This window comes from Oryza brachyantha, chromosome 8, assembly GCF_000231095.2.
Source record: "Oryza brachyantha chromosome 8, ObraRS2, whole genome shotgun sequence".
Taxonomy (NCBI): Eukaryota; Viridiplantae; Streptophyta; class Magnoliopsida; order Poales; family Poaceae; genus Oryza; species Oryza brachyantha.
The window spans coordinates 4,039,495-4,062,365 of record NC_023170.2 but is presented as its reverse complement, the minus strand read 5'-3'; the positions used below and the strand labels follow the sequence as shown (position 1 = coordinate 4,062,365).

General features: G+C 40.3%; 2 protein-coding genes across 4 annotated transcripts; both read right to left on the bottom strand.

Moving 5' to 3' along the window:
- Positions 1-1,296: 1,296 nt before the first annotated feature.
- LOC102718198 lies at positions 1,297-7,843 on the bottom strand. The gene is made up of 7 exons (XM_006659149.3): positions 7,793-7,843; positions 5,953-6,722; positions 5,795-5,860; positions 5,623-5,718; positions 5,438-5,536; positions 4,285-4,431; positions 1,297-3,727 (listed from the first exon to the last, which is right to left on the bottom strand). The coding sequence occupies exons 2-7, from the start codon at positions 6,649-6,651 to the stop codon at positions 1,811-1,813; spliced, it is 3,024 nt and encodes a 1,007-aa protein (XP_006659212.1). The 5' UTR covers positions 6,652-6,722; positions 7,793-7,843; the 3' UTR covers positions 1,297-1,810.
- An 8,865-nt stretch (positions 7,844-16,708) lies between these two features.
- LOC102703147 (bifunctional purine biosynthesis protein PurH) lies at positions 16,709-21,150 on the bottom strand. 3 transcript variants are annotated; one of them, XM_006659867.3, is made up of 12 exons: positions 20,985-21,150; positions 20,726-20,846; positions 19,802-19,883; positions 19,587-19,683; positions 19,314-19,416; positions 19,069-19,199; positions 18,691-18,868; positions 18,440-18,597; positions 18,001-18,210; positions 17,575-17,922; positions 17,366-17,492; positions 16,709-17,042 (listed from the first exon to the last, which is right to left on the bottom strand). In XM_006659867.3, the coding sequence occupies exons 1-12, from the start codon at positions 21,105-21,107 to the stop codon at positions 16,891-16,893; spliced, it is 1,830 nt and encodes a 609-aa protein (XP_006659930.2). In that variant the 5' UTR covers positions 21,108-21,150; the 3' UTR covers positions 16,709-16,890. The 3 variants fall into 3 exon arrangements, with proteins under 3 accessions (XP_006659930.2, XP_040383160.1, XP_015695722.2); XM_040527226.1 differs by having other exon boundaries at positions 19,802-19,880; XM_015840236.2 differs by having other exon boundaries at positions 19,802-19,877.
- Between the last annotated feature and the right edge of the window lie 1,721 nt (positions 21,151-22,871).

Sequence of the window (22,871 nt, the reverse complement as noted above, 5' to 3'; positions counted from 1 at the left end):
AACTAGCAAATCTAGGCAGACTATCAACCTGACAAGTCGATGACTAACTTATCGGCTACAACTTCATCAAAACAGTGAACAAAGATAAATCAACTCGATATGAACTATTTGATGAATGCAATCTAATATATCGGACCTAACTGAGATTATGAGATTGAAGATATCAAACGACAAATACCAACTGGTCGACCAAATCAATCCAAGATACAATAATAACTTAGAACCGAACCAATATAATCATTAGCAACAGCACATGTTTTGATCGGAATATTGGACCTAACAAAGAAATTCCTGATGTATCTGATACTATTACTAAATAATTAACCAGAATGATCCAAGATGCAAGGGTAACCTAAATTGAAACTGATATGATAACTAGCAGTCATACAACCATATCAAAATATTAGACTGAACTGAGAAAGTCATGATCTAGCCGATAGACTATCTTGGTGACAAGAACGAACTCACATGCAAAAGGTTGGACCTAACTAGCCCAGCCGAGAGCCCATTTCGTTAAAAAAAACTACTTCTAAGAGGATGATGCATCAAAATTATATTTATCTAATGAGATGATTTACATAGATCCCGAGAGCATATATTTATATATACCCTTGCATCTTCTCAATTCCTTTATCAAAATGTTTTAATAAAGGGTAAAAACTGTCTTGTCGTGATCTTCTCAATTCCTTTTTTAATTCAGCATTTTCATATATCTCTCCTTAACCAAATCCACTAAAAAATCATATCAAATTTTGATGTGTAATAAGAGATTCTAGTAGTGAATATGGAGAATCACTTATTCGGAATTATTCCTAGAATCTATTATATTTAAGGGCAGAGAAGTATATTAGAGAATCTAGTTTCATGTTTGATTTGACAAAAAAGGGTTTATTTTTGTGCTCTAAATTTTCGCTGAAATCTAAAAGTTGTCCTTACCTTTAAAAATAAAATTAAAGCAGGTTAATGGTTTTAATGTCTAAGGTTGTACAGTTGTACTACTAAATAGTGTCCTCTTTTAATGTCTAAGGATGGGAACTTTATGAACTTATAAAATGGACCTTTTCACGGTAAGAGAAGAGGGTGGTAAGCATATCCACAATGATAACTCTACTGCATTTATCATGTAACAATCATAAAATAGTAAGTTATAGTTCATAATTGAAATTTGGTACTTGTCAACTCAGAAAAAAAAAGAAACTCTCAACCCTGATAGACTCAACCACCATGTTGTCCAACTAGCACCATATAATAAGGAAATAAAATACTTCAAAATTGTTGCAATCGCCCCATTAATACATTAAATCAGAGCAACAAACCAGAAGTGCATCAAAGATTAAGCATTACTGACTTGAATGCAGTAGCATTTTTACCATCCATCATAATATAATTCATTACATGTTTGCAGTGAAATCAAAATTAAAGTGTTCATCATCCACATAGCAGAATTTTTCGCAAATAATTAAGGCAGTCCTTGCGATGGCACATTCCTGAGCTGGCTCTGAGAGTGCATGTTATTAATTCCCCAGCAACTGCACACAAAGTACACAACCAAAAGAACAGCTAACAACGTTGATCCTACTACTCGGCATTCTCTTCGGAAGCTATGTTATAATCCTACAAGGGAACATCTAGTTGGATGTACATTTTAGTCTACACAAGTTAGAACAAGACACAATCGTTTTACAGCATATACCATCACTGAGCGTTCATGAATTACATCGTGGTTCTAACAAATATGGTACCAGACTATTGCTCCAGGTTTTGGAACATGGGTTTTCCTCTGTAGCATTTAGCTGCAGTTCTTTAATTTCTAGGGAAATCGTTTGGGAGGGAACCAACCACCATTGTATGGTTTATCCGAAGGATGTGGTGTTGGGACGCTGACATTGTTGACTTGCGTAAAGCTTCTAGTATTGTCAAGAGAGGAAGTGAAACAACTTGGTGAAGCAGAATAATCCGATGGAAGTTTATTCAGGTCATGTTGAGGGAAGTACTCTTCAACTGCGGAAGTATCATCCAAAACTGGAATGTCACCTGTAAGTGTCTTGAAGGCAAACTCAATGCACGGATCTGACCAAGAATTTCCAAATAGAGATGGCACAGCCAGCCCAGAAGGATCAGCCACTGCTCCAGAAAGCGCTGCCCGTGTTGGCTGAGCAGGTGCTGTTGCTGGCACATTTTGGCATTCAACATTTAACACAGATCTCACAACAGGTTCTTCATCTGTTTGCATAGAAACAGGTAACTCGTGATTTTCAACATTTTTCCAAAAGTTTGTGACAGGCGCTTCCTCTGGCTCAGAAAATAATGAGAAACCACCTTGCAGGATATTATTTTCAGCATAATTTGGCTGCAAGTGGTTGGCAATATTTTCCCCATGATTCACGTTGAAAGGCTGGATGAACTGTGGCTGACTGGTGGTGCTCTCTTGCATAGTAAACATTTCGTTGACTGTGTCAGCTTGCCTCAACTGGAACCGATTTGCAATGTTTCCCTGATTAACCTGTATATGATTCACAGCGTCTGCTTTCCTTGACTGCAAGTAATTGGCAGTGTTTTCTCCATTGGCATGTATCTGATTTACAGATATAGCTTGGATGAGCTGTGGCTGATCAGTGGTGCTTTCATGCATAGTTCGAATTTTGTTGACTGTGTCAGCTTGTCTCAACTGAAAGTGATTGGCAGTGTTATCCTGATTGAACCGTATATGGTTCATGGTATCTGCTTGCCTGAACCGAGACTGGTTCGCAGTGTATTCTGGTGTAGTTTGCATTTGAAATATGTTGTGTGCTTGGCTCGACTGCAACTGATCAACAGTGTTTCGTAGATCAGTCTGTTTTTGATTTGCATGGCTCAGTTGCAACTCTGACTGATCAGTTATGGTTTCTTGTATCGCCTGTATTTCAGTGACAGAGGCTGCTTTGTTTGACTTTAACTGACTGGCAGAATTTTCGTGTTCTGCTTGGCTAGAATGCAACTGATTGACCATGTTTCCTTGATTAATCTGTATTTGATTCACAGTGGCTGAATGACTAAACTGTGATTGTGAGTGAGTGGTAATGTACTCTTGTCTGGTTTGTATTTGAACAAAAGAGTCTGCATGGCCCGACTGTGACTGACTGGTTGCACTTTCCTGATTTGTTTGATTCACAGTGTCTGCTTGTCTGAGCAGTGAGTAATCAGTAGTGTCCCCCTCCTCAACATGTATGTGATTAGCAGTGTCTGCTTGGCTTGAATGTAACTGATTGGCAATGCTCTCCTGAATAGTCTGCATTTGAACGGCTACGCCTGCTTGGCTCAAGCATGACTTGTCAGTTGAATTTTCTTGAATAGTCTGTACCTCATTGAAAAGAGGTACACTGACAGGTTCATCTTCAGGCTGGGTATTTAAATCATGAGTGATCTTCAGTGATGCTAAGCGGGGTGATGCTCGGAGAGGTGTGGCAACCATTTTTGCAGAGATGACTTTATGTTTCTTGGGCTTCACTTCTGCATTTGGTTCTTTTCTTTTTCTTTTAAAGGATTTCTTTTCCCTTGGAGCATCCTCTGCAGAGGCTGATAGTACACTTTTGTACTGCAAAGCATCAACTATGTTGGCATGTCTTTGAGCTGCTATCATGCTCTCCAACTCAGGCATCGGCAGCATGATACCTTCTGAAGTTAGCAGTTCACATTGAATAGCCTTATCAGCAGTACCTGGCCTTGTGCGTTGCAACAATGTTGCTGTCTGATTTTTCACAAAATGATCTAATGAGTAAAAATTATTGAGAAAAGGGGCCACAAAAAGGATTTTATTTTGTCTGAACCATCTCCAAACTCCGACCACAGATGTTTATTTAAATGTATTCATAGAACCCAACAAGTAAGTTTTGAGGCAGATTTGTACGTATGATTTCAAGTATCTAAATGACATTATTTCATGACCAGAGAGAGTAGAATATATGGTAAAAATGGATTCAATAAGAACCAGAGTTCTTTATCTGATGTAAGATAGCGCATGAAATTCAGATTCTTTACGTGCGGCAAAAAAATGCATCTTGTAATTTCTGAGGGAGAAGACAGGACAAAGAGCAGTTAACACTTTGCATGTGGCTGATGTCTAACCAACAGGAAACATATAATGAGTTGATGAAGACTCATTTTATAAACTTTAACTAGAGAAAGATGTTAACTTCAGGTGTGCATGGTAATTAGGATACCTAGCATCTTTGTTACTTTAATGTCCTGATGGAAGAAGCATAATGCCCCAGTATCTCAAACCAAGAAGAACTGCAAGAAACTCACTTGAGATTGGTTTTCAATGGTATGAGGATCTTGGACGGTTCTCTTTCTTGGCCTTATAGTGCATTTATAAATGTCCCCTGATTTAAGAAAACGGTGCACATCCTTCAGAGAGCGAAATTCATATCCACTGACTGGATCAATGTAATACTGCAGAGATTAGAAGAAGGCAAAAATAAGTTTAAGATGCTCTAATATTCCTGGAATGCCCTGAAGGATTTCGTTATTGAAGGATTACATGAACTAGTGACACAACACACATTATAAAGTTAACAATGCAAACAGTGGCCACCTAGGATGACAAGCTATTTTTTCCCACTTAGGCAGTCACTAGCTTGCCTTGGTGGCTGTTGGTGATAGGTGCAGACCTATCACCATGCCCACACCTAGCACCGAGGGAAACACTGGGCACACCAAACTGTAAGTATTTAATTGACGGGAACAGAGGATATACTCATAAAAATGTTTAACACTATCAAATTATAATGCACTTTTCAAAAAAAAATGCTTCATATAATATCACAAGTAATACCAGCACCTTCATGTGCCATTGGAAAAACGTGGCTGTTCAGAACATATCAGCTTATTGTAAAAATGGCAAATTAACCTAAGGATACAACAATAGGGCATTTTTGCAAGAAAAATACCGGTTGTATCTTGCTTTTAACTGTTTTTCTTATTGAGGTGGTTGCATATGACAGCATACATGCAGAAAAAGTTTAATTTATTTCTTGGTGGCTACTCTACCTCAAAATAGAGCTGATATGCAAGTGGAACAACATTGGGCATTATAGAATATTGTTGCTGCATGTTGAGATGCAGCTTAAGCAGGAGAGAGTATTATAGCTGTACAATGAGGATAATTGAAACAGAGCTTAAAATCCTTAAGAGATAATAAAGGCAAAATATCCATAGACATGCTAATGACTCTGGATCAATGTGGTGGTTGTGCTGCTCTACGGAATTTAGTTCTTTACTGATTCTAGTAAGATTTAGCTAGCTGTCATGGCTCCAAAGAAATGAGTGTTTCAAATAACTATTAGTTCACAGTTAAAATTAAATAAGTGCTTTGAACAGCCAGTCGCAATGTCAATTGGAGCCTTAAATATATTGTTTGATAGTAATGAGCAAGAAGAAGTATCACACTGCAGCATACCGGATCAGTCTTCTGATTTGATCCATTCTTCCTGGGCCTGTCCTCTTTCCACCATCCATCAGGAAGCCCATTAATGGTTAGCTCATCCTTTCTCTGGACCTAGCAATCAAATAATTAGAACTAGTCAGATATATTGTTTTTGGTGATAGAAAGGAGCAAGAGTAGAAGGATCAATCACGGCATACTGGGTCACTCCTATGCTCTGACTCATTCTTTATTAGCATGTCTTCTTTCCACCATCCATCAGGCCCCTTCATGACTGGTTTATCCTTGCTTTCAACCTAATAAAAAATAATTATATTGACAAGTTGTTTTAGGTAGAAAAGACAAGACAAAAAAAGGATCGCTACAACATACCAGATTACTCTTGAGATGCCCTCTTTCAGACAGCCCATTCATGATAGGTTCATCCTTGATTTGAACCTAGCAGCAAAAGAGTGCGAATTATTGGCATACTTGCCATGTTGCAGTTGGAACAAATAAAAAGGGGAAGATGAAGTTAGAAATCTGCATACCGCACAGGGTTTTCTTCTGATGAGCCCGCTTCGAGTTCTAGAGCATGAACTATCACTGTAGTCCATCTGGATGCTTTCACCGACAAGTCCACTTCGTGTTCTGGAATGTAAGTGCTCTTTGGAATCCACAACGATGTTTCCTCTAACGAGCCTGCTTCGTGTTGCAGAGTATGAACCATCATCGCTGGCATCCATGGTAGTGTTTCCCCTAGCAAGCCCACTTCGTGTTTTAGAAGATGAATCTTCACTGAGGTTCACAACACGGTCTCCCCTAACAAGCCCACTTCGTGTTTTAGAGAACGATCCTTCATTGGAATCTGAAGTGGCATTTCCCCCAACAAACCCACTTTGTGTTATAGAGCATGAACCATCAGTAGGGTCCACTATGGCATTTCTTCTAACAAGCCCACTTCGTGTTTTAGAACATGAATCTCCCATGTTGGAATCCACAGTGGCATTTCCCCCAACAAGTTCACTTCGTGCAGAATATGAACCTTCATTTGAACTCACGTTGACGTTTCCCCTAATAAGCCCACTTCTTGTTTTAGAAAGCAAAACCTCATTGGACTTTACAGCGCTGTTTATCCTAACAAGCCCACTTCTTGTTTTAGAAAACAAAACCTCATTGGACTCCATAGTGTTGTTTAACCTAACAAGCCCACTGCGTGTTCTAGAACATGAACTGTTGCTGTAATCCATAATGATTTTCCCCTGATACCTTGTGTTCTAGAACATGAGCTCCTTTCGAGGTTTCTTCAGTTCACAAGGACCTGTTCAATCACAGCAAAATACAAATAAATAAAATTTCCTAAAGCCACAGAAGAGATTTATATTCATTCTGTATGGAAAAAATAATTATATGAGGATGATGATGCCCGATTATTTCTCAAGTCTAAGAAGTAATTTTCGAAAACTGATGCTAAAAATCACTTGTATTGAATATAAGACTTTGTTCAGTAAGATTTGTAGGAATTAACAATGATGGTCATGTTGCTAGATGACCACGCATTTACGAGAGGAAATTAGACAAGCCATATGATTCATAAATCATAATTTAGCTCGAATTAGAGTGGTCACATAGCTTATACTTAGGATATTCATTCCAACTTTGTGTTCTCAATTAAGGAAAACAGGACTGATGTCCAAGGAGTTGCAACCTTTTACAGTCCCAATTTGCCTTTTCTATTAAAAAGGAAAGCCATACTACTCCCCCCATTCCAAAATATAGCAACCTAGTACTAGATGTGGCACATCACAGTCCTACAAATCAGGACTAGGGTTGCTACACTTTGGATCAGAGAGAGTATTGAAGAAACAATTTATTCTCCTTGATCTCCCCTTAATTGTACTGTCGTAGAATCCTGCCCACCGCTAGTCACATAAAGAAGGCCATGTATTCAAGTTTTTGTTTTCTGATGGGCAAATAAACATCATAACTTTACCGTTCCTTCTGTATGAAAATTTGCTCATAACTTATGAACGAGCCTCATATGAAAAACCCCGTGTCATCCAAATTACAAAGAAGTAATCTTGTATTTACCCAGAGGTGGACATAATTTAGGGATACTGGGTTGAGGGATGGGGGACTTGAGCTAAATTGCTGCAGCACAACTCCACTCGTCATGATTAGCAGGTACATCGGCAACAAGAAAGCGGATTAACCTCTCAGGGTACCAGAACAGAATTTCCCCCAAGAACAAAAATTCAAACAAGGTGAGGGGGGGGTGGGGGGCTCATCACCATCAAAAACCCAAGAAATCAACCTATCTCCACCACTCTACTCTACCCCAGCGCAGGAGAGCACAGAAGCTACGGGCGCAATTGAAGGGGAGAATAATACCTTCTTGGAGGAGGAGGAGACCAAAAACCCTCGGAACCAGGCGCGCGCGTGGGGGGGGGGGGGGGGGAAGGAAGACGAGCTAGGGGGGCGGGGCTGCGTCCATGGCGCCCACCGCGCGGCCGAGTCGTGGGGGGGGGGGAAGAAGGAAGACGAGCTAGGGGGGCGGGGCTGCGTCCATGGCGCCCACCGCGCGGCCGAGGCGTGGGGGGGGCAGGGGGGCGTTAGGGTTAGCGCGCGTCGCGCGGAGAGAGCGAGAGAGAGGGGAGCGCGACTTTAGCAGCGAGAGGAAGAAGAGGGAAGAGTTGCAGCCTTGCAGGCAGGGCGATCTGAGAGAGAGAAGCCTGTGCTTTGGACGCCACGTATGCAGGCGCATGTCACCGTCTTTGCCCACTGCGCGACTACTGCTGCGTGACACGGCGGAGAGTTGTTTCGTTTTTTACCTGCTCCCTCCTGCCAAAATAAATAAAATAAATTAATCTTTCACATTTTACGTATTTAACGTTTTGCCTTATTTAAAAAATTATGATTACTATTTTTATTTTTATTAGATGATAAAATATAAATATTATTTTATGTATAGTTAATTATTTTAAAAAAATTTAAATAGGACGGATGGTCAGAACTAAAAGTTTGCCCGGGGGGACTGATGGAGTACCGCACGTCACATATTTCTACCGTTCGTATTCTTTTCGCCTTTAGGTAGGATTGATTTTGAGTATTTCTATCGTAACTTTTTTTAGCGTTAAATTTTTAATCTTAAGTTTAGAATTAATTTTTAGAATATTTTATCGCGACTTCTTTTTCAGGTAGATCGCTAAGAATATGTATATAAAAATTTTATTTAAAAATTATTATTTTTAAAATATGTTGTTTGGTTTTTTATTTAAAAAATAAAAAATGGTCCCCTACTGTTCTCCAAATTATGATGCCTTAATTATTTACGAAGACTTACTTACTCAGTCCGTTAATCCGATAAGACTGATAGTCTACCTAAATTTATATAGATGATATTAAATATACATCAATGGATAATTCGTCTTTATAATATGAAAGAGAAAAGGTGCCTGAGCATGTAAATCGTGTTAAAAACTTATTTTAAAATGAACCATGCCCTCGGCATCATAAAGTATGGCGTCAAAATAGCATCTCATTGACATCCTTTGTCATCTAATAATAATATAATATTGTTGATGGCATGATAGCAAGAGCTCGGCGCTATTAACCGTGACTGACTTTATTTATGAGTACTGTATATATAATCATGTTATATGACTTACGTACAACTAGAAGCATGCGACTATATATTAACCAAAGAAGTGATCAGTAATATGCGCTGCAGCCGCAACGGGTCGTATGAATATCAATTCTGTTTATTCCTAGGTTAAAACAATAATAGCACCATTAAAACAGTGGAAGTACAGTGTTGTGTACTTGTATATTTATGGGAGTGAGTTCCAGTGCTCCTACTTGTCGCAGGGATTTGCTTTCTATTTTATAGCCTTAATAGCCTTTGATTTGATATGTTTTTGACACCGACTCACGGAGGAGCCCATGAGTTGCGACTCACCGTAGCTAGAATATATATATATATATATATATATATATATATATATATATATAAATATAAATATAAAATACTCGACCGGCCGATATATGCTGCGTACATGCTGCAATTAAGAAGATGCGTACGTACTGTACTGCTGATTATTTAAACAAGAGAAAAATAGTTCCATTTAAAGGAGGCGACATATGTTGGGAAAAATGCCATTTAAAGGAGGCGATATATGGTCGTTACTTACTGTTGACAGGTGAGTTCAACACCATTAACCTTGTATATATTGAGCCCTTGCGGACGGGGATTTGATGTTGATATTGAATATAAACATTTGGGCATCCATTTTATTCGAGAAAATTATATTATTTGACTTTAAACATAAATTATAATATTGCATATTTATACTCTACTACCCCGTTTCATAATATAAGATGTTTAATTTTTTAGTAACATTTAATCATTCAGCTTATTTGAAAATTTAGTACAAATATAAAAAATAATAAGTTATACTTAAAGTTATTTTGATAATAAGGTAATTCACGAGCAAAATAAATAATATTTCCATATTTTTTTTAAATAAGACAAATGATCAAACATTGCAACCAAAAAATCAAACATGGGATTATTATATTTTAAGTGCGATAAACGATAAAACGTTGTGATTCAGTGTTAAGTCAAATATTTTAAGACTAGATTAGGTACTGATATCGGTTTGAGCGCGCCCACAATCTTTGGAGGCAAGTAAGGATTCGGTTGGGGAAAAAGTCAGATCATAAAATATGGTAATTGACCATCGGTGAATCATGTAAGTTGTACGTAGTGAAACAGAAAGCGTTTTTATTGAAATAATTAAAGATTTGTGAACCACAGCAAAAAAAAAATAGTAGTTGAAACATTTTTGCTCTCGCATGTAACTGTTTCTGATAATTGAGGAACGTCATGTATCTGTTTTTTGTTTTGTTTTGTGTGTGTTTGAGACGCGGATTCATTGGGTAATCGTAGTGGAGAGGATCAAAATAAACCTTTTTTTTTTTCAAAGTCGTGCAAGCCGGAAAATTGGATCGGCGAGGACTTGTCTCCCAAAGATTTGGATCGAACAGGGAATAATTGCCCTTTTAGAGAAACTGAAAAAAGAAAAAGAGAAAAAGTCGGACTTTTAAAGAATGACTTGCATTATGAGTTAGTTTTTTCTTAACCTAAGTTGCACTTTGGATCATGCCATATCTCATGTTTTTGTTTAGGGCGAGGTTTATTTATGGTTATATAGCAAACTATTCTAAACTCGGGAATAGTTATCAAAATCCATTTGCATTAGTATCAACCTGTGAGTAGGCCAAGCACACTCAAAAGGCCCATATAAGCCCAAATATTTTATCCAATAACAACCCATATAGATGAAATTGTATCCGCGAAATATGATTCAATACATGACCCAATTAACATCCAATACATCTCTAATCTTGTAACCCATATAACTGAGGCTATGCCTAGATATGGTACGACACAAAACCTACTTAACATCCTATACATCTCAAATCTTATAGTCCAACTAACAAACAAATTCAGCCACATGTCCCAATAAAGTCACAGGCTGACATGAAGCTGAATGAACATAAAAAAAATGCTCTAATATGGCCATTGACTAATGTTACCCTAGAAATTATGTTGCAATTGCAGTGGAATAATTGTATAATGTCAGAAATCTGAAAACACTACACCTCTAATCTTGTCAAGACGGTAATCTAGATCCTCCGGCTCCCTGCCAACATAAGTAGCAAACATGCTGATGTAGAGGCAGAATAAGAATAGCAAGAACAGATCACCTGGTGCCACCTTTGTCTGCACTGGTCAATTCTGATCAGGATTCCAGATTGACCCAGCAAGCCTCTGAAGCTATTCCCTCTCTGGTAAGTTGTAACTAACCCATGCAGACTGCAAATTTTAGGCAGAAAAGGTAAAATAGTAGCAAGCATGAATGTACTTAATGTGCTAGAAAATTGAGTGTTAGGACAAATACAAAGCGCTGTTTATTAGAGTTTGACAACTATCTAAGCATTTAATAATCTTATTATATTAATAGTAATAATTTCCATGTTGGACCAAAACGGAAGCAATAAAGACATGTATAACAGTGAGACAATGGTTATCTATATACATTCACATTAGATTAATCATCTCATGTGATGTTATTGACTCAAGAAAAACATACATCACCTCCTCCACATGCTTATCTTCAACATTATGTCTAAATCTTGGAGTAGCATTTACACCTTGTTTAAGATGATTAACATAAAGTTCCATTGACTTGCTTTTTGTTGTAAGATTCAACATTTTACGAATTGAATGATCATCATGAAGTTTGTCGATTCCATTATCAAGATTATAACGAGGTATTTTATAGAATAATTTATCTCCAACCTTGAAACACACATCTTTAGACCTGTCTACTAGACAAAAGTATGACATCGTTTCGCTGTCACATTTGCGGAAAACTGAGACTTCACATCAAACATAACAAAGTTCACCTTTTTGAAAAAGAACCCCGTTCATTTTGATCCTGATAAAAATCCCCCTCCATTTTGTATGTACCGGGTAATAAATTGAGGAACACACTTTGTATCTTCCTATAAAAATAAAAAAACAATGTAACAAATAGATCTACAATACAGATAGAGTAGATTAATGTTTAAATATCAGTTTCTATGCATGTCAAACTAGATTTATATGCACATAAGCTGACCATACAGAAACAAGAAGAACAAGCCATAAAAATCTAAAAAAAAAAACATATGCACAGGAAGGAAAGATCCATTAACAAAAAGGTAGTAGAAAGGAGGAGCATCACCTCGGTGCACTTCTACTTTTCCACTGTAGATCAACAAATCAGAAGTTAAAAAAACAAATGTCAAACTTGAGTCAACAGATTCTATATTTATACTCTTATAAAAAGGATATAAAGAGGAGTAATGGTGATGTAAATCTGCACCTATCCCACCACTAACTCCCTTCTATTTTTTGAATAGAAAAATAAATAAGAAATATATATATCAAATAACTTTTATTAACTTTACTTTAATAACATGCTAATAACATTTTAAATAAAATTCCATCGTAATGCATGTGTGGCACACTAGTGAATAGAAAAAGGATCAAAAAGAAAACTATAGAGTAGATAAGTAGAATAGTACCATAGCCTCCTCACTGTCACGCCCAGAAATTTATACCAAATTTCTGAACAATAGCATGTATTAAATCTCGATTCAGAAATCAGCCCGAGTACACTATGATAAATTAATACACAGTTCCACGACTTAAAAACAAATAAAAACAGTTATCTATCGAAATGCAGCGAAAAAAGAAAAACAACCTAAACCATCTAATCTTCAACTTCAGCTGGCGATGACGGCTCCACACCACAGGCATTCTCGACGGCAGACTGAACCTCACTTCAACCTTCAGAACCACCTTCTGACTGAAACTCTGGCACTTGCTCTGGTGGGGAAAATTAAGCAAGGCTGAGTACAAACCACCGTACTCAACAAATAACACCCAATAGAGAAAGAATAATGAATGCAATAGGGTACAAGGATAGGCTGAGGCTAAATTGCACAAAGCAACATTTATTTAGCAAAGCAGTAAATAAAATAAACTGAGATAATAGTAAAGTAAACAGTTAAAATAACCATCCACTGTCCAATGTTACACCACGCTGCAACAGGCCCAGACCGCTGTCGAACGTTACACCACGTAGCGATAGGGTCAACCCTCTGCCCAACGTTACACCACGTAGCGACAGACACAAACCACTGCCAATGTTACACCACATTGACAGGGTCAAACCAGATCCAAGTTCACCAAGTTGTTAAAAGGTTCACTAATCCTAGTGAATCTGTAAGTTCGCCCCATAACCATGGGCACGGCTATTCAAATAGTTTTACTCTGCAGAGGTGTACAACTTTACCCACAAGACACAGTTCCACTAAACTCGAACGTGCGCCGGTGTATCACCACGATACCATGGAAAGAAAACTGTGATAGAACCCGTCACATAACCCTCCCTATTTAATCACACCGCACTTCAGGTTTCACCCCCTCCTTTACACTGAGTCGGGCAGTCCCCTCTTGTGCCCTGGTAGATCCGGAAGTAGCAGAGGCTTTCGTTACACCACGATTGCCCGTCCATACTCCATCATGCCTACCCTTGCCTTGGTACGTCAAATAGTTCGAAGCCATGCTCCAAATCCCACCTTACCCATTTTGGCTTGTGGTTAGTACGGGTAAGACTTCCAGGGTTTCCCGCGAACCGGTCCTTAATTGTCATGGGTGCAACTCTCAAAATCATGCACCCACAGCCCACCATAAGCAATATTTTAGTTATATTTAATCCACAACTGGAGATTAATCATGATCACAACCATTAAAGGTCTATCAAAGTCTAAGCAATAATTAAGTAATAATTGGTGAGCTAGTTGTACTAAGCATGGCTAAGCATTGACTAACCCTAATTCTAGTCAAATTAACCCTGGGATGACAATAATAATGAGTGGGAATCAATGGGTATAAATAAGGGTAATTGCCCAATAGATAAATAAACTAAATAGATTAAAACAATGCATGTTTGAATGTAAAGCTAGGGAATTTTATAAACATAGGTTCAATATGATCAAAGAAGGGTGCTATTTGTCTTGCTCTGACCCACGAGGAAATCCGGCTACGACTTCGAGGATGATCGACGCTTCGACGGGCGAAAAACCTACGACAAACAGAGCAAAACAAGTAAAACATGCTATAAAACTACTGAAACAGAGAAAGAAACTATTTTTAATGGATTCTTGACAATTTTATGAATTTAATGAAATTTGAATGGACCTAACGGAGACTAGATGAATTAGATATGAATTTTAGAAGTTTTCTGGGTTTTTTTAGCTAAATAGAAAAGTCCTAAATCAATTATTACGCAATTAAATGGGGCTGCTGACGTCAGCGAGGAGAGAGGAGGGTGGCGCCGATAGGTGGGGACCACCGGTCGGCGAGTGAGGGAGGGAAAGGGGAGGATGACAGGTGGGCCCGAAAAGGGGAGAGGGGAAAAGGGCAGCGGCCAACTGACAGGTCGGGCCCACCGGTCAGCGCGAGAGGGAGAGAGAGAGGAGGGGTTGACCGGCTGACGCGCGGGCCCCACATGTCGGCCACATAGAACAGAGAGGGGAGAGGACGGCTTCGGCCGGACGGAGGGGTGAGGCGGCGACCGGCCGAATGGGCGGCGGGGCGGCGGCGCACGGCCAGGCGGCGTCGGTGGAGGTCGGCGACGGCGAGGGGATGGCGTCCGGTGGCGAACGGGCGCACCGCGGTGACGCAAGAGGTACCCCGGCCGGCTTTGGGAGGCGACGACGACGGTGCGACGGGCGCGGCGGCACTCCGACGACGACGGGGTGGCGTCAGCGATGGCGAGGTGGGGGGGCGACGGCGACGACCGGAGCGTGCCAGGGCGTGGCGGCGGTGCGGCTCCGACATCCATGGGCGAAAAGAAGAAGAGAGGGAGAGAGGGAGATGGAGGCGCTCACCGACGACGACAAAGGCTACGGGGAGTTGGCGAGGGTGAGGCGGGAGGTGGTGATGTGGCTCCGCGACGACGATCGGCGTCCCGCGGTGAGACCGATCGGCGGCGGCGACGGGAGGAGGACGCGGCGGCAGGGGAAAAAACAGCGGCGGCGCTCGGGGTGCGGGCTTTTGTAGGGGAGGATGGCCGGCTAGGGCGGGCGGCCGTTAGGAGGAGTTCGGTTCGGTCACGGGCAAAGGAGGCAGCGGCAAACGTGGCGGCGGTTGCGGCGGCCGGCGGACTCGGCGGCGAGGCGGACACGGCGCGGTCGCAGGCGCGGGCGATGGGTCGAGGCAAAGGCGAGATGCTGGGCCGGTGGCCCGACGGGGCAAAGAGGGCGCGCGCGGGAAGGGGGGTGGCCGGCTCGGCTGGCTGGCTGGCTGGGCTGGCCCGAGGAGGAGGGGAAAAAGGAAAAAGAAAAAGGAAGGAGGAAAATTGGATTTCGGCCCAATTTGAGAAGGAAGGGAAAAAGAAAGAAAAAGGAGAAAAAAAATAAAAGCTCCACTTTTGCCAAATTTTAAATTAATTTTTGGGCAAAATTTTATACTTCTACAATTTAAGTTTAAATCCCGTTAATCGATTTGGAACTTTGATTTAATTAAATTAATTTTTTAGAGGGATTTTTCCTGAGTTAATTAAGCCAATTATTATTTACGGATTTCTTTTACGAATTAGGCTTGGGATAAAACTCCGGGTGTGACACTCACCCTAGATAGCTATCTTTTGATCCATTTTAGAGGGGAAAGAAAAAAATATGACAAACTGTACTGCTATGATGATGTAAAAAAGAAAGGAATCCTAACAAAAGGAATTATAGGAACATCTCTAACCCGAATAGAATTTACACAAATCTCACATATGCCCCACAAAAGACTCACTTGAGTTGTGGATTTTATTTTGGTGCCACTCATATCATTTCTTTGCGCGTGAATGAGAAGTGGGTGGCCAAGATTGGGTTTTTTTGCGCATTTATTTCTAGTGAAGGCAAAGCTTGCGAGTGCGTAGTTGAGGGCTTCAAGCTTAGGATATATTAGTCTTTACGTGTTTAATTTCCCCCTCAAGCTCGTGAATTACCTACGGTCCCTGGGGATTGGATAGGTGGGAGTTAGACCCCTTAATTACTAATCCAAAACCCTCTCAAATTCCTTTCTCCTCCAACCAAACTACAGATATAAACTCCCAATCCACCTAAACTCTCATTCTCGCCCAACAGTTCCCCGAACCAAAACAGGCCATAGAAGCCAATAGCTAAATAACTCAGCTTTTTCAGACTCTGAGAAATGGCTTTTCAGCTAGTCTTTCTTATAATCGTAAGCTTCTCATAGCATGCAACAAGTATTTCCCTTGTCGTAAAGACTTTGTTCCTCCCTGTGACAAGACACATGTCGGAACAAATCTTAAAGCACCAATTCTCCTTTCTCCAGCCATACTCTTTCCCAATGGTAGAGTTAGTAACATCTCGTAGCCCGGAAGATTACGTGTTTGTGCTAGCGATGTATAATTATTATTTTTTACGTGTGTTGTGATATTAATGGTGCTCCCGCCACTGCCCTTTCCCATGGATGCCACAGCGCATGCACCGTCTCATCTCCCCAGCCCTTCCTCCTCATCACCCTCGCCGGCGGCCCACGACGCGGCCCGAAAGGAGCAGCCAGCTAACACACTGGTTCGATGACAAAAGCATGGACTCCTGTGCAGCTTGCAAACTTTACTAGTACTACCTTTCAATAGCATGAAAAGCATCCATATTGAACAATCTCGCATAGAAAATTTTGGTGATGACATAATCTTATTATCACCATGAATCTTATTGCCCAAAGTTAAGCTCAGTTATTTCTGCCACATCAGTGGCAGCTAGCCCAAAGCCGTTAGGGAGTTTCAAATTCTCAGGGTGAAACGCCGATCGATCTGCCATTCAATGGATGCATCGTCGTCTAGCTAGCTCGCTCAATGCCTGAAGTGCCTGACGCCGGTGAAGAGGAGGGAGACGCCGTACTTGTTGCAGCAGTCGACGGCGTCGCTGTCCCTGATGCTGCCGCTGGGCTCCGCGATCACGCCGATGCCGTTCTGGCAGGCCTCTTCCACGGCGTCGTTCCAAGCTGTTGTTGCATCGTGACACACCGTGTTAGGAAGGCGTCATTGAACATGATAATTTTGGCTACAGTTGTAATGAAAATGCGATTCTTGACGAAAAGAAAAACAAAGATATACTCATGGTTGAGCATATATAGATGATGGCAATTTGATCATAAATTTAATTAGTGATCAGCAAATAAGTTCTTTCTACTACTGAGGCTTGCATTATCTGTATGTGGCAGAATCTGGCTAGATTTTCATTGCTCGAGTGCTATGTTATGTATGAAGAAATCCAGGAAGTTACTAGACTCAAGGACTTCTAATTAAAAATAACGTTAGTTCTTACCAAATGGGAAGAATGCATCGCTGGCTAGGGCAGCTCCTTTGGCGTCTTCGCCTGCTTTCCTGAAAGCAATTCTCAGACTCTCCAGCCTGTTTGGCTGACCACTCCCCATGCCTAGCATGCAGTTATTCTGGGGATAGTTCGCAGCAATCAAGTTAGTGCACTTAAATCAACAGATTGTTTGTTAATGTAGCAGAGGCAAATGTACTGACCTTCGCAATGACAATGGCATTACTCTTTACGTGCTTGACACAAAGCCAGGCGAATTTGGCATCAGAGAGCTCGTTGTCCTGAGGAGCCCTCTCAGAGACTGTCGTGAAGGTGATGTCTTCTGGGGTTAGATCATCAGATTCTTGAGCCAACCAGCCACCACTGACTTGCCTGAGTGATAGCATCCCTTTTCCACTTCTTTTTGCCTCCAGTATTCTCAATGTCTTTGATTTCCCCTTGAGGATCTCAAGACCCTTTTCTGTATAGCCAGGTGCAACAACAATCTCATAAAACATTCGTGTTTGACCATCTGTAGGGCTTCTGAATTCACGGATTTCTTTTGCAAGATCCTGAAACATCATGTAGTGAGTGAATAATGGTCATGTCCAACAACAGAAGAGTTTGGAGCCATGAAGTATATTGGATACCTCATCAATTATCGTATTAAAAGCAACAATCCCACCAAACGCACTAACAGGATCTCCCTTTACAGCCAACTGGTATGCTTCAAGAATATCCTGCCGGGATGCTACTCCACATGGATTTGTGTGCTTAACCACAACACAGGTAGGACTCTCAAACTCTGATACACAGTTCCATGCAGCATCCGCATCCAAGTAATTGTTGTAAGACATTTCCTGTAATTCAAAAATGTTATATGTAAACTCAAGAAACATCACATTACTGGTACAACATGAGTTCACAAAGAGTGGAAATGGCCAGAAACAGGTTATATGTACTGAATAAAACAGATACTGAAGTCAGATAAACATGCAAATAGTAACACCAAGTTGAATGAGATGCTTTTAAAGTTGCAATCATCCATGTTTAATTTTAGTGGAACAATAAATCACATGAATTTCTCACCTTCCCATGGTGTTGAATTGCTGTTGCAATACCACCAGCATTGACAAGAGAAAGACTCTTGTCCCCATAGAAGGCAGCTTTTTGATGAGGATTTTCACCATAACGAAGTGTAGACTTCAGTGACAGGGGAACAGTAAAGTTTGGGGGGAATATTTCTCCTACATAAGACCATGATAGTGTGATGATATCTGCCAACATGTTGAAAACCATCATATAAATACCAGATCATTAACAGAAATTAGGGTCAATACCTTTGTTCGATTGCTTCCACAGCCATTCTGAGACAGCTGAATCATAAGAAGCGACATGTTGGAAAGCTTTCCATGCCAGCATCTTGCGAAATTGCTGGTCGTCTTGTTTCCCCCGTAGATACTCTAATAAAGCAGGGTAATCTTCATGATCCACCACAACAAGAACATCCTTATGATTCTGTCAGGCACAGGGAACACATCACAATTAAGCAACAATAGAACTATTCGTATCAATGAACTATTGTAAATAGGAGTAACATACATACAAATGGATGGGGAATCAATTTACATATGTGATATATCAACAATATATAAACTTTTCATGAAGATAACAATGGTGCAATAAGCCCAGATAACTAAAAAACTTCAATAAATCACCTTGGCTGCAGCTCGGATCAATGTAGGCCCACCAATATCAATGTTTTCAATGCCATCCTCAAAAGAAATTACACCAGAGGTGACTTTGTTATAGAATGGATACAAATTCACCACAACCACATCAAATGTCCCTGTGCCCAAAGGAAAAGGTCCTAGTTAACTGACAGGTATCTCGTCACATAAACCTTCCTTTACAATGTTTTAGAGACGATAAGTCGGTAACACAACTTAACTAATAAACTCACCAATGCCGTGCTCATTCAATGCCTTAAGATGATGCTCCTGATCTCTTCGTGCAAGAATACCACCATGTATACTGGGGTGCAATGTTTTAACTCTTCCATCAAGCTGAATTTACCAAAAATGAACCATTGGATAAAATGAAATTAATTTGCAGTCAGTGCTAAAAATATTTCATTAAGGGGTTACAAAAGTGAATAACTGACTATGATACACAATGCTTGGAAGCAACATACATTTCGAGAAATGCTGCAGAAGCAAAACAAAAATTGTTATACCATTTCAGGGAATTTTGTAATTTGTTCAACTTTTGTAACGTTGACTCCAGCTGCTTCCAGGCTTGATGCTGTTCCACCAGTTGAAATAATAGAAAACCTACAGAAACAAAATATCCATAAGAGTACTGCTTGATATAGGGATTTGATATACAACAAAACAACTGTTAGATAAAAAATCGAAGAGAGGGGAGCATCCCACAAGATGAAAGATTTACCCCAAGGCTTGAAGGCCATTCCCAAGATAGGCCAACTCTGTTTTATCCGACAATGATATCAGTGCTTGTTTCACTCCTGCTGCTGTAAGAATTATTATTAGCTAGCACATTGAAATATATTTTTACATCAAGAATGAGAAAACACAAAAATCAACAAGAGCATTTTTTTTCAAAATAAATATAATCATGATTCACAATAAACTTTAATAAGAAGCTTTACAGTGAATAAAACCTAACTTTGCAAAACAGTAAATACAGTAAGCTAGTATTGCTTGGCATAGGAAGTTATTATTAGCTCACACATTGAAATACATTTTTAAGTCAAGAACTAGAAAGCATACAAATTAATGGCAAACAAACAATGTCATCTGAATTTATATGTTCAAAACATTCGACCAATTTACACAGTGAAGCAAATCAAAGATTTCTGGATGGAACTGAAATAAACCAGTACAAAAGAATCTCAAGAGTACATCACCGTCAACTAGAATACAGAGCGCACAGCACTAAACGTTTCAATTCACATGTATGAATTTAGGCCTCAAAAACGCCAAAGCCAACTGTTGTTAAGGATGCTGCATGCATTTAAGCATTTAAGCACATATTTATCCCTCTTGAAAAAAATTCATATACGTACAGCTTTTCTGTTGTGCAATTTTGAATAAAAAAGTGCAATTTATTATTTCCACACTAGGGTTTTGTCCTGGGGAGGTTTAAGTGGTTTCAAGCACATAGCTCCTGGCCGAACAAATCCTACATACTATCCATTATCCATCATATGAAAATAAACCTCAAATATCCGCACATTGCACTAAAACCAGCACAACAAAAATTCAATTTTATGTCATGGACAATGTTGCAATCGGGCACCCTTTGCACAATCTCCAAGCGAAAGAACAATCTCCAAGCGAAAGCAACACCCACCGCTCGACTTCGCCTGTGTAGCCGTCGACGCACCAGCTCCAGCCTCCGCCGCGGCCATGGCTGGCACCGCCGCACGCCCCGCCGCAGACGACGAGGACGACAAGCCGGGGACGCGGCGACTCTGCACACACACACGCACAAACCAAACCAAACCAGCCTGCCACTGAGCTTAGCTAAGCAACGAGCGAAAAAAGCAAACGAGAAAAGCAGCTCCAGAACCAGGACGATGTGGGGGGACAAGAGGCGGCGAAGGGCGAACCGAGCGGTAGAGAGCGCGGAGGAGGAGGTGGCGGCCGCGGCGGTGGTGCTGCGGGGACGCGCGTGCGCCGGCGCAGACCTTGGCGGCGGCGGCGGCGGGAGAGGGGCTGAGGTTGAGTGGCATTATCGTTATTTTACGGGCTTTTTTTTTTTCTCTTTCAGTGGAATTGTTTTGTCGCGTATCTCGTTCTTGTGTGCGTAGGAGATAAAAAGGGATGGCGCTGCTGTTTGATGGGCTTTTTGCGTAGATGGGCCGATCTGTGGGATCAGAAAATGCTTTAGGCCTTTTCGCAGATGGTTTCGAGACAAATTAGAAAGGAAAAGGTCCATTTTAGGGGTCTCTCGGTTAGGTCATGTCACATAGCTGAAATAGGATGACACGGAGGAAAAATAAGTGAGGAAAGAAAAAAAAGTTGTTATGTATGACAATGACTTTGAGTCGACTCTTAATATTTATTTAAAAAGATTATTACATGAGGTGGATTAAAAGAAAAAAGGAGTAATAAAAAATATTTTGTTGTATTAATGAAGAAATCATATCTGACTTTACATTTGTAGATACACTTATAAAATGAGTTATTTTTGCTGACGTGGATGAGATAAGAGTCAATACTAGGCTCTACTTTTGAACATACTCTTATAAGCAAGGTTTCATTTACGTTGCTTAATCACGTAATAGGGTGTGCAACATCCCGAAGACCCTAACTATAAAGAAACAATGCAAATCGAGTTCTTTCAGCAGTTTCGACGACGGTTTTATCCTATATATCACAATATATTAGCAATTGATGGTGATTTTTGTGCTATGTTGCAGTAACGTGATTTCCAAATTTAAATTTTAAATTTTAAATTTTAGCTTATAAGATTAAGCATAAGTGAGAATATGCGTTCAGAAGAAGAGAGGGAGGGAGAGGGCTACGGCCGCCCCTTCCTCGTATGGGGCTCAAGCGGTGGTCGCACTTCCTGTATCTGCATCTCTTCGCACAAGCTAGCTGAGGTCAAGCTCGAGCGGGTAACCACACTGTTCAACAAAAGTAGGTAACAAGCAATTCATATAATCTTGTAGTCAGGTAAAAAACATTATGGATAGAGACAACAACGGCTACCAGGTCTCTATGCTATTGTCGGCAAGAAGAGAATAAATAACATTATTTTATATACATATGTGAATCTTCTTGTACTATGGTCGTGTTAGGCCACCGGTGTTAGATATCCAACCCTCCTCTTTTTCCACCCGCGTGTTTCTCGAACTGCTAAACGGTGTATTTTACGAAAATTTTCTATACAAAGTTGTTTTAAAAAATCATATTAATATATTTTATATTTTTTAATAATTAATAATTAATTAATCGTGTGCTAATCTGTTAGCACGTTTTCTAAGCCGGATATCTAATCCACCTACCCCTCCCACAGAACGCAGCCTACATTGTCTACGGAAGTTTGTTGATCAACAATACTTGTTTAAGGTGGACCCAACCTTAAATGTATAGAGTATTCATGGTACATTATGGGCTTTATACTACCACCTGACTGAATCCCTGGCCCACGTTAATACTCAGTTTGGCAGGGTACATTGCGGAGGCTCTTCTGCATGAATCACCGGTTTGGGAACCCGAAAGCAGCCCATATCCACTCTAGCTAGGGATGAAAACAGTTTGAAAACTTTTCGAATTTTGGACTAGTTTTTGAAAAGGAAAATAGTCCGCCGGAACTTTCAAAAATTATTGAAAACAGAATGGATTTAGATTTTTATTCCAGAAACAGAAAAGGTAGGCACTATCCAATGGAAACTGGAACCTATTGAAAACTTTCTGAAAATTTTTCGCGGAATTATTCTACAAGCACATATGCCATGAATCCACAACATCACCCCAAATATACTAGCCCA

Bases quoted from the DNA above. Each gene is read 5' to 3' on its own strand.
- LOC102703147 (XM_006659867.3), bottom strand. From the start codon at position 21,107: ATGCCACTCAACCTCAGCCCCTCTCCCGCCGCCGCCGCCGCCAAGGTC. The intron at 19,417-19,586 runs GTATAACAATTT...TGGTAAATTCAG, and splicing joins TTACAAAATTCCCTGAAATG to CTTGATGGAAGAGTTAAAAC. The intron at 17,043-17,365 runs GTAAGAACTAAC...ATGCAACAACAG, and splicing joins CGATGCATTCTTCCCATTTG to CTTGGAACGACGCCGTGGAA.
- LOC102718198 (XM_006659149.3), bottom strand. From the start codon at position 6,651: ATGGATTACAGCAACAGTTCATGTTCTAGAACACGCAGTGGGCTTGTT. The intron at 5,861-5,952 runs GTATGCAGATTT...TTTTGCTGCTAG, and splicing joins TCAGAAGAAAACCCTGTGCG to GTTCAAATCAAGGATGAACC. The intron at 3,728-4,284 runs GTGAGTTTCTTG...GTGAAAAATCAG, and splicing joins CCATTGAAAACCAATCTCAA to ACAGCAACATTGTTGCAACG.